This window comes from Antedon mediterranea, chromosome 3 (assembly GCF_964355755.1).
Source record: "Antedon mediterranea chromosome 3, ecAntMedi1.1, whole genome shotgun sequence".
In the NCBI taxonomy this organism is placed as follows: Eukaryota; Metazoa; Echinodermata; class Crinoidea; order Comatulida; family Antedonidae; genus Antedon; species Antedon mediterranea.
The window spans coordinates 25926394-25938480 of NC_092672.1; the positions used below are offsets into that span (position 1 = coordinate 25926394).

At 32.9% G+C, this 12087-nt stretch overlaps 1 protein-coding gene across 1 annotated transcript; it reads left to right on the forward strand.

The window, feature by feature from the left end:
* The first annotated feature begins 1785 nt into the window (after window positions 1-1785).
* On the forward strand, window positions 1786-11912 carry LOC140043760 (interstitial collagenase-like). Its single transcript, XM_072088236.1, has 8 exons — window positions 1786-1900; window positions 5366-5631; window positions 7514-7791; window positions 8089-8250; window positions 8830-8945; window positions 9550-9700; window positions 9897-10154; window positions 10795-11912. Exons 1-8 carry the CDS (start codon window positions 1811-1813, stop codon window positions 11004-11006), a joined length of 1533 nt encoding a protein of 510 aa, XP_071944337.1. The 5' UTR covers window positions 1786-1810; the 3' UTR covers window positions 11007-11912.
* Window positions 11913-12087: the final 175 nt, after the last annotated feature.

A 12087-nucleotide genomic window follows, 5' to 3' on the forward strand; every position in this document is an offset into this window, starting at 1 on the left:
AAAGTAGGCGGAGGTTTGTACTCTCGGAGTACCCTCTAGTTATTATATACATTAAATGCACAAAACAAATTCTAAACCGCCCGATGATATACTGAAAAGGATGATTAATTTGAAACGATAAAGATGAGAAAATCTGAGAGGATGAAAAACGCCTCTAAGTCCAGATTCGAACCCAGAAGCTTAAAACAGCAAGTATCTAAAAGCTGAATAATATATCTATTGGTAGGCTATATATAAATTCACCTATGATGGAAATCTATGTATCGCCTATTTTAAAACCAATGCATTGGAATTTGTCTGATTTGCCTGTTAATAAAGTTTAGAAGTTACATAATAAGTTACTATAAGATTTTATCGGTAGTACACTTAGTATTCACGCACTCAGTTTGTTGAAGGTTAGAAATACAATTACAGGTTTCCAATTTGACCCTTCAGCCATTTTAATAGTAACTCTGCCTCTGGAAGAAGTTTTTAGTCGTTATTTCTTAATGTACATGGGTGGACAAATATGCCGAGGGAACGAAAAAAAAAATTGAACGAATACAATTCCCTCAAAATATAATTATTCTTTCATATCATGTCCATTTACAGGCTCCCTATATCATTTTAAGGAAATTATACAGTGGACCACAGACCTTGCTTCATCGTTGTCCTTTTTTCTTGGAAGAATAATGACGTAGTAATAATCAACAGTCATTTGGTGTCAGTAGATAGGTTCCAATGGAAACATAAGAAAATTATATTCAAGGAAACGATGATAAAGATGGTGACTTGCACTATGTTGAACACAATGACTCATTCTATGTCATAAACGATTTCCAAGGAAGGCCATTGTAAATGTAACTTTGCATTGTACAGTTAGATAAGCAATAACGCATAATTATGTTTCCGGTAATAAGAAACAATTGTTTAAAATACCTAGTTACTGTGTTCTTAAAAAACATATTAACTATTTATAATATAATAATAAATACAACAGTTATACATGATACAAATAGGGTTGCTAATTTAACAAAATAAACAGTATTTCTTCATCTCCAGATGTTTAAAGATAAACGATTTATCTCCTTTTTGAAACAGTCTGTTACGTGCAATTATACTTTTATTTGGTTTCGTAAACGACAGTCAATACTGAGCTAATTACTTTCAATTTAATGTTACATTTTATTTCATTTTATTTCATTTATATTTGTATCCATAAAAATACAATATAAAAAAACGTGGACAAAGAAAAAGAAAACATCAAACAAAACCGCTGGACAGTATTCCTAGAAAGCAAACTTAACTACTATCTAGTAGGTCTTCTATTGCACTGATTGTATAAAAACATTTATAATCAAATTAGTATAAACATTAAAAATGCATATAAATACTATATCAGAATAAATTAAAATATATTGCATTATTATTAACAATCTTACAATCAATTTTAAGCTTATTTATATATTTAAAAAAAAATTTATATATAAGCTTTATATATTATTTTATAAAAAAAAAAAAATGCATGTCATGAGATATGAGTATAATTTACTTGACTAATCAAACCCACAGACATGATCGTCATATCACTTGTTACTTTAATGACTTCTATAAAACCGCTATATAATTTGCTTACAGTATCACCCATTATTCTTAGCGGTTACGTAACTAAATAGTTATTGGATATCCTACAGAGTAAGAACAACCTGCACAGTTAAGTGACGCCACCCTATCACTTCCTTGTAAATATGTACAGGTATATATACAGACCGTAAGTATACATTTAACACATTATTTGCAGAATTGCAGACGATCTGTTAGCAGTTTCATAATGAAGGTGGTACTACACATATCGATATTTTTAACTTGTGGGTTAATCACACAAGTTTTCACTCAGCCGCGAATGAAAGATTCAGATGTTGTAAGTAAACAAAAAAACTATTATTTTTTCATTATTTTGCCAAATATTGCATTCAATTGACGCAGTATCCTATTAGCCGTACAATTATTGTAGGCTCTAAATATCTGTAGATGCTAGGCTTAAATGGTCTTTCACACCTGTTCCAGCACGGATCCGGTCCGGCGAATCGAATGCCAATGTTTCGTTTTCACGAAGCTCCACGCGGCTATGCGACGAAACATTGACGTTCGATTGGACTTGCCGACGCCGGACCGGAACCGTGCCGGAACAGGTGCGAAAGACCCTTAAGACCTGCACATCCGTACTGTCTATCTAATCTCAACATAATAAGTCTTTTATTGTCTCACCCAAAGACATCACTAAGGCAAGTCAAACTAACTTATGAAAAACTTAAGTTAACTAATTTAATTGCAGAGTACGAAATACAATAAGCCTATGTTAAATGTTTTAAAGTGTTATTGAACATAATTTCGTTACGCCTGACAAAATTCCAGTACTATACTTGAAATAAACAAGAGAAGATTCGACAGGGTGTGACTGTGTGGATTGTGTAAAAAAAGCAAAAACCATTCTAATTAAAATAGATTCTATTTATTCGATTTATTTCTTGTTGCACTCACAATGACTAAAAGAAGAAAAGAAGAGAGAGAGAGAGTATTAGAAGAAGAGAACCAGAGAACTTATACTGCGTCCCGAAGCGTTAAGCAAAATTTACATTGAAATATGTTCTGAAGTTTGCAATGTGTTAATCAGCAGCTTTAAAAACTCCACGTACTTCTACGGGTCCGAAAATCCCTTATATCATTCAAATATTAACTTTGTTTAGAATGATGCATGAGAAATATAGTTAGTTCTTAGCTGTGATAATGTTTCTGGCACATCTGTCATATCTCGTTCAGTTTCGTCACTAAACGAAAGCGTTTTCCTTAGTGTGACAAGCTTGTGATGACAATAGTACCATCTTGTCGCTTGTAAACGATAACATAACTTTTTTTAAAACGTTATGTTATCGTTTAAATTATTAAAATAATTTTGGAAGTATTCTCCATAAGTTCTTTTGATACGTTCTCTTCATCACCTACATTATGTACACGTAATTCACGTAAACAATATACATCGCACGTTTGTTCGATGTTCGAATTAACCGGCCGAATAGACAGATTTACAAAGTTGTATATTTCATATATGGGGGCCATGTTAACTGTAGCTTATTGAATGAAATATTAATATCATGTGGTTGTAGCATCCTCTTTTCCAATACAGGTGCGTTGGAAAGTCCTTCGCAATCTTCGTGCGTTTGCGGTACATCAATGTGCGCAACCAAACGTAATGCATTATAAATTTATTTTATTATTTAAATCGCTTGCTATGTGCAATGTCGTGGATTGTCGGAGCCAAATTTGGTATTAACGTAAAACTCAAGCTTTGTTTAAAATACTAATGTCAAAATTAGCGCGTGAATCGACAGGAATCTAAACTATTTAGGCCTAATGATTTTATTTTAAAAATATGCTTTTTGGCCTATTATTTGGTGACCTTTAACCTTAAAATAAAGCAATAATGGAAATTTTGTTTTTACTACCTAATATGGTTAATAACTGATACAAATTTTATGCAATATCAAATCCATTGCTTTTTTCTAGAAAAAATAACAGTGAAAGACCCCTTCCCTGCAATTTTGGACGTTTTTTGGAAAATAATACATATATATCACTTTAAAAACATTAAACCATGTCATTCCTTGTCTTAAATGTACGTTTTATGGTAAATTATGATAAAAAGTGAGAAACAATGCACTACCTAAGTAGCTCGCGGCGATCGACCTCTCGTGGACGGTCTTAGGCCTAGCCTAGCTAGGCTTAGTTTTGTAGGCCTAGCTGGTAAACATCGGTAGCGTACGAACATCGTACGCTACCTATATACCTAGCCTGACGTTGTATAGTTGCTGTATTAATTGTCTTTCTATTTTTGCCAGACTCCGTTGATACAAATTAGGGAAAACCCAGTATTTTCGCTGAAAATTTAGGAGTCTTCCATTTGTTTTGGCCTCACGATCGATCGAAAAGTGGGCGAATTACAGGTGAAAAACAAAAATATCAATCCGCGCGCAATGCATTTTGGGATTTATAGCGGGCCGCTATAATTATTAGAATCAAATTGTTTTTCACATTTTTAACCGTTTAAAGACGAAAAAAGTTATCGCAATAGGATCATATAGTATTATTTTTACATTAAATATAGTTTGCGATCTTAAATTAGATCTAAAAAACGTAGGGAATGGGGCTTGAATTTATGAAAACTGTTATTTTTGCTCATTTTAATTGAAATTTAATGGTTTCTCCCAGTTTTCATGGTTACAAGACACTATTAAAATTTACTAAATATAACATTATTTGGGGATTTATATAATTTAAGTTTTCTTCTTCCTAATAAAATATTAAAAAGTTAGGATTGCCACATTTACCATTTTGGACTTTTGGCACACTTTGAATTGATTCTGGCCCGATGTGCGTCTATAAATGTTCTGTCTCTGGAACACTGCCTTTTTGATTGGCCTAGCATTCGTCAATGATTTACTATGGATAAATAATAAAACTAGTTTTTTTTTTAAGTAATGAATGTGTTGTATCTGTAGAATGGAGAGAATATTTTAAGATGAAAAAATCGAATCTTCTCTTGTTTATTTCAAATACTGACAGTTGTGTACTATTTGTCAAATATCATTATTATTATTTTTAGAATAGTACAAATGTTCTATTTTGTTTAATCTAGATGTTTGAGAAAAGTTGTTTTGGTTATATATGTTGTTGATGATAAAGTTAATATTGTTATAAGTCTGGTTAATTTTAGTTTTGCAAATGTAAATTACGTTTTTATGAAATACCTAAGGTCACTTTGAGAAAGGCTAGAGTGGCCAATGAGGTATGTGTGATTGGCTAACAATATCCGGTGAATAAGAAATTAATAATCGTGGGAATAATACAAAAAAGTTCAATGATATTCCCAATATGTAAGCTAGTTAAGCGGGATTTTGCTAGGACTGCTTTACCTTTCGGTATTTCTGCTGCACTGGCACGTTTATGCCTATGAACATATCTGCTTTCTGCAAACAGTGCTTAAGCAGCATACAACAGTGTTTATGCTATATAGCTGCATAACGTGTTTCCGTTAACTGCATAACGTTTTATACCGTTTGAATTTTCTTCTAGCCGTAAACAATGTTTCTTTTAGCTGCATACCCTATTACAATATATACTTTCTGATAACGTGTTTATTCTTGTTAGATACACCACGAGTTTTCGTTAGCTGCATATAGTTTCTGTTAGCTACATAACGTGTTTCTAGCTGCTAGCTGCATAACACCTGATTTCTACAATTGTATAAAAACAGTTACATTCGATTCGAGGTAAACACTATTATATCCATACTTCTTGGATAACATGTTTTCCATTATGATTTTTTTAGAACTATATGGTAAAATATGGTTATATGGAAGCTGCAGAAAAGGGTAAAAAACATACCGATGAGGAGATGCGGCTAGGTCTTATGCGTTTCCAGGAGTTTAATGGAATGGACATGACAGGTAAAATGTCTGAGGCCATGACCAGTAAGATGGAGAAACAAAGATGTGGTATGAAAGATATGAACTTAGATGTACCATCAGACCATCCCCGAGCTAAACGTTATACAACTGTGGGCACCCGCTGGTACAAGAACGATTTAACATACAAGTACGTTTTATTTTCACAATGTTCATTACTGCCTGTAGGCCTTCATAAGTAGGTCTACCTGATCAAAAAACATTTAATACTATTCCACAAGAAAAATGTTATACTATTCCGCTTGTAGAACAGTCGCAGTAAATTAGCAACCGAAGTGCAGGCAGGCCTACGTGTTGATTGGCTGCCTAGGCATGGCGTAAATCTGACCGAGAACAATAAAACTGCTAACTATCCAAATTTACTTCGCATTTTTAGTAAATTATAAATTAAATCATTCTTAACTCAATACAAAAAAGTGATAAAATAGATCTAAAAACATTTTTGTTCGAAAAATGTTACGAATATGAAATGGGGATCAGCTCAAAAAGTTTGGCTCAAAGGCTCAAAACAATGTTTTCGTTATTGTGTGTTCGTAAAGGCCAAGTCAGACAACGTCGTACGACAAGGCCAGACGAAACGTCTTAAATCGTCGGTGCTGTCTGAGTTGAATCCCGACGAGACGAGTTGCCATGACTTAGCGTCGGGCTTTGTATTAGGTCGACGCGAGAACTGTAAAAATGTTTAATTTTTTCCCAGCGAGACGACTCATCGGGCCTCTTCGTACGACGCTGTCTGAGTTGGCCTCTAGGTTGTGAAACGTCTCTAATGTTTTACTCTGATTTAATAGCATACTATTGGAGAACCAAGCTCCACAAATAACAAAAAAGAATAGTATATCTTTTACATCTTGATTTCTAATATTGTTTAAAAGTTGAATGAAGAGAATAATATTCAAATGAGATAAAATATTGACTTTGACGTCGAAATTTATAAATTCTTTAAAAAAAAAATTAAAATACTCCCCCCATTTAAAAAATATAAACATTCTTTTGTTTTATAACACACCTACTGTTCTAGAGGAAACGTATTAAGTGTTGAAGGTAAGCCATGTAAAAACGTGGCACTCTAATTTTAACCGCAGGGGTAGATCAGTTATAGATGGTCCACTTTACCTCTTCTCCGTGGCGTTATTAACAACAGCTACATACCTCATCTTAACTAACTTCACGGAGCCAAGTCCAGTTACGCTTGAATGATTTTGCCCTTATTTCAAGATATTTACCAATTATTTCTTGTTTTTTATGTAAATTGTATTGCTAATATAAAAACAAGCTATTTAGCTACTCTCTGCTCTTTGACTAAAAGCGCATGAATTATTTAGGGTGAAATAAACGTAAAAAATAGCCAAAAGTAGAGTGTTTTTCGGAAATGAATTGATTTAGAAATCAAGTGCTGACTTTATTTCAAGAAATGGTTTAAAAATCAAAAGATTGTCATCAAACAGTTTAAAATCTAAAAAGGACCCAAGGGTTTAACTTTTAAAACGTAAACGGTACTTGGACATCTCTTTTTAACTCCATTCATTAATATAACGAACGCCGTACGTGTGAACATCTGAGCATTTTAATCCGTGGATTACCTTACCGCTTGCGTAAGCCACGCCATTCTTACGCCGTATGTGTGAACCGGTACAGCTGTTTAAACATTAAGGCGTTATTTCCACTCGTAACCATTTTGTTTACCTCACGAGTGGGGCATTTTTTAATCTACGAAGATCATTGTTTTTTTATCGCGATTCTACGAGAAGTACGGTATTGTTTTTTGATCGTGAACACAGTGCTCCCATGCGCTCCCACGAGCTCCCGCGAAAGTATTGCTTTTTTGATCACACTCTGACGAAGGTGTTTTTTTTGGTGAAAATTCTATTAATCGTGTCATGGTACGGTGTAGATAGTAGTTTAGGAATACAAAGCACAGCCACATTCGATATCGAATTTGGTCGTTAACACGGGCTAGGTCCTATGTTCCTTTTTGGATCTTATTAATTACTAAATAATCTTCTTTTCTCTAGGTATAAAAATTTCACACCAGATCTGAGCAGAGAAGACGTAAGAAAGGCTTTACAAGATGCATTTGGAGTTTGGAGTAAAGCATCACCTTTGACATTTACAGAAGTTGACCCTAGCATGCCAGCAGACATTATAATATTGTTTCAGGCCGGTGAACATGGTGACGGGAGTAGTTTTGATGGACCAAATAACGTTTTGGCGCATGCGTACTTTCCAGGGCCTGGTATAGGCGGTGATGCTCACTTCGATGAAGCTGAGTACTTTACAAAGGACGGCAAAAGTAAGACTTATGGTTAATAATATGCTATTATTATTATTATTATTATTGTTATTGTTATTATTATTATTATGAGAAAGAATATCCCGCTTAATGTATAATAATAGAGTGAGCCCACATATTAATTCTTCTCCGGCACGCTGAAAGCTCTCTCTACTTAGTCAAATAAAATACAACACGCCACTTACTGTATTCTAACGCCTTGACTGTTCACTGCTGTTGAGGTTCTTTATGTATAATTATGTTGAGTCGCATTTTACTTATTTACCCTGATTGCTAATTTACTGTGTTTTTTTTTAGGAGGAATCGATTTATTCCAGGTGGCTGCGCATGAGTTTGGTCATTCCGTGGGTCTCGGTCATTCCAATGACAACCAGGCATTAATGGCGCCCTACTATGATGGCTATGTTTCAAATTTCGTACTACATTCTGATGACGTTGCGGGAATACAGTCTATATATGGTAAATGACTTTTTTAAACTCCTACCCTCGTCGCCGTTCGCTAATTTACTTGCTATAGGCCTACTTACTTAAATTGTGAGTGCACGTTTTATGTTTGATTAGGCCTACTGTATGTCTAATCTACGATGTTTTCTTCTTTTTTTTAAATTTGATTTCCGCCTAAATTCAAATTATAAATACATTAAAAGAAGATTTTGTTTTATAATAAACAATGTAAAATCTGAATTAAACATTTAATCATTAATTTTTGTTTTCACTCCTGAATAATAAACAATATAAAGAAAACATAAGTCTGATCATATGGGCTTCTTATTTTAAGATATAGTTTGTATTAGGGTAGTTGACTATAGTTATAAATATAACTTTGGATAGACTACACATTATTACAAATATGTCTTACAATACAGTACACAGGGTCATGATTATAAAACCTACCCTCAACTTGAAAGACTAAACCGTTTATAGATATATAATAATGACTTTAAAAATTTCTCTTGTAATGACTGATAAAAATACACATGCGTAATAACGGGTGTCGTTTCGAAACATTTGTAATTATTTGTAAATTTTATCTTCAAGGTACCCCTGAAACCCCCGATCCTCAGGAGCCTGTTTACCCACCAGTTGACCCTGACTTTTGCACATCTAACATCGATGTAGCATTATACGATGGAACTGGAGCTTATTTGTTTCAAGTGAGTAATTATGTTTTATAAACTTTTTCTATGCTATACTTAATGTCTGACTTATATGACTCAACAAAAGACTGAACTTTAGTTGTAGGGTAAAAATTTGCCTTTTGATGACAATTAAATATCAAGAAAATGTTTTTTCTTTGTAAATGGTTATGATTCCAAGTACACTATTTTTTAGCGAGTGATTTATCTCTTATTGAGAACTGAACCACAACTAAACTTTAGATCTTCTAAAAAACTGCACTGATGAGTTTCGAACGCGGTCGTAATGCCTAAAACTAAACATTTACCTAACCAGTCTAGGTTTGAGACGGAAAGTCGGCTACAGTCTAGTACCTGTACAATTATACATGGGTTGTAATGTCGCATTGTCTTTATTAGTATTTCTCTACAAAATGTCGGTATTTTTGTCCGTAAATAGTGTATATATGTAGGGCACGCCATGTGTGCCAAAATCTTGTTTTCGATATTAAGCCGAATTGCCACCTTGAACTAATGAATCAAACGTACGCTGGTGGCACTCACAAAGTTATACTAATAGCATAAAAAGAAACATCGTTAGGAAATCAATAAGAAGACATAAGCTAGTTCTTTATAATTCTAGGGTAAACAAGTTACTTTTATTACGATGCTTGGAACTGTACCCCCTGAAACTGAATACCCAAAATTAATATCAGAAGAATTTCAAGGCTTACCGGACGATCTAGATGCAGCGTATTACAATTTTCGACGAAATACTTATGTATTTTTCAAAGGTAATTTTACCTATTTTTGACTATATTTTATTTCCAAATTATTTTATTATGAGTGTTAAATTTGTTCTGTGTTTTATCATAACTTAAATCTTAACGTTCTTTTTTATCTTGATGATTTTGAATGAGAGACGTACGTTTAATATAACTAATAGAAAAAAAATAGCTTTTGATTTCATTTTTCTTTTATTTCTTTCAGGCAACTTGTATTGGCAATACGACCAAAATAAGGTTCTTCAATCCGGGTTTCCAAAAAACATTGGAGAATTTGACGTAAATCTCCCAAGAGATTTAGATGCAGCTGTATCGTGGAACTCGGGGTATACATTTTTCTTCAAGGGAGATCGGTATTGGCTATATAACGAATATTATGAAAGTTTTTTTGAGGTCCAACAAAACATCAATAGATGGGGTGGCATCCCAGGTAATCTGAACGCAGCATTACGATGGAGAGATGGTAAGAATTCTTTTAAGATATTGAAAACACCAAAAGAACGTTTACATTTATAAAAATAGTTTATAAAAGACGTTTGCTAATAACTCATGCCAACCTTATTCGATCCGAAACTGACCGTGGTAATACTATGTACAGCGCTTAGAACTTAGAACTCACACAATAAGCCGCTGTATAAATCTAAAATATTATTATTATTATTAGTATATTCGATGAGAAGGTTTGTAGAAAAATATAATCTTGTGATCTCAATAATCCATATGTACTTTTAAAATATTTCTTGATGCTATATTTGGAATTTTGACTGATCACTGATATGCAAATGGAGATCTATATCTTTTACTTGAAGAGAAATAAAATTATCTAATTTCATAATTGTGTTTGTTATCAAAATCGACCATCGCTATGTTATTGCCGTTTTATTATGTATCCCATTCTGTATGGAATGGGCTAAATGATTTAACTCACATTATGCACTACCTCATTATATACGATTCGTCTATCTTGAAACAGTCGGTTCTTAAAACCCATTTTTGTATTGCAAGCGTTGTGAGAGATTTTGCTACTCAAAATATTAAGATTATTATTATATTATTATAAATAAAAATATAATATTTGATAATTGTTTTTAATTTTCTTGCAGGTCAATTATACTTTTTTAAAGACGGTCAGTACTATATGTACTCCACGCTTACTTACAGTGTAGATTTGGATGTATATCCACTGCCTTCTGGAGAAGCATGGTTCAGCTGCCGTCCCGGTTCATACCAGTATTATCCCAGTTCAGCACACGTTCCGGCACTTAATATAGCTGTTCTGATTGTCGCCGTGCTGTCATGCGTTCTACACTTTTAAAACAATGAATAAATATTGTAAATTTGTTTACATCATCATTAGTGTGTGTGCTCCAGATCATGGAGGAAATATACTGTATATTTCCTCCATGGTCAGATCCAGATGTTCTTTGATCCAGACGTTATTTGAGCCAGACGTTGTTTGAGTCAGACGTTTCCGAGTGATATAAAACATTTTTGGCTTCTATCTCTCTCATACGTGATATATTATAATGTTGTGTATTACAGTATTTTGTAGGCCTATAGACTGTCAATTAAAAGAGACCCAATCAACGTTTGAGTTTGATTCAATGGTTTAATAACATGATAATAATATATTCCCTTTTTTCTATTTATCATTTCTTGTTATTTCGCAATACTTTTTTGTTAGATTTTGTAATTTTGTCATAACTCATTTGATTCTACGTAAACTTAGACTAAAAAACATTAGTAATACCGCACAGTTTGTACTTTATATTTATTTATGTGTTAAAACTGAAAAATAAACACAACAAAATATAAAGAAATAAAAAACAGTACATTCCACTACATCGTTTGTACTCAATGTAGTAAACAATGCTTAAGTCTATGTCGAATGTGATGTATATAATATGTTTAAAAAATGTAGTCTCATCCTAATCGCAGTCATGAATGATCGCAGTGGGCCTATACTTTACACATTATTTACGCTAACATGAATAACAAAATTCAGTTTGTACAATTTAACTAATGTTTTGCATACAATAGAGTAATACCTTTTATATTTTAAAATATAGTATTTCCGATCCTTTTCATTAAAAAAATGGTTAATGAATGAATGAATATCTGTCGGTATATTAATTATTATATCGTGGTTTATACAGTAGACCTAATTAATTGGTTTTGCTATTCTATATTTCTTTTATTGGTTTACTGTGTGAATTAGAGTTAAACGTATTAAAAGTATGTGTAAATAAACTTTAAAAAATTAAGAACGTATGTACGTTGTTTTTTGTAGTTTCAATCGCATAATATTAAAAAACGTGAAATGGGATGTGCGCATGCGTGAGTTACAGAAGTAATGGTAGTAGTTTACTCTGTAATATTATTATTATTTATGTAGA

What these genes read in the sequence shown, in the direction of transcription:
- LOC140043760 (XM_072088236.1), top strand. Translation starts at nt 1,811, where the DNA reads ATGAAGGTGGTACTACACATATCGATATTTTTAACTTGTGGGTTAATC. An exon ending in AAGAACGATTTAACATACAA is followed by an intron (nt 5,632 to 7,513) that starts GTACGTTTTATT and finishes TCTTTTCTCTAG; the next exon opens with GTATAAAAATTTCACACCAG. An exon ending in AGCATTACGATGGAGAGATG is followed by an intron (nt 10,155 to 10,794) that starts GTAAGAATTCTT and finishes ATTTTCTTGCAG; the next exon opens with GTCAATTATACTTTTTTAAA.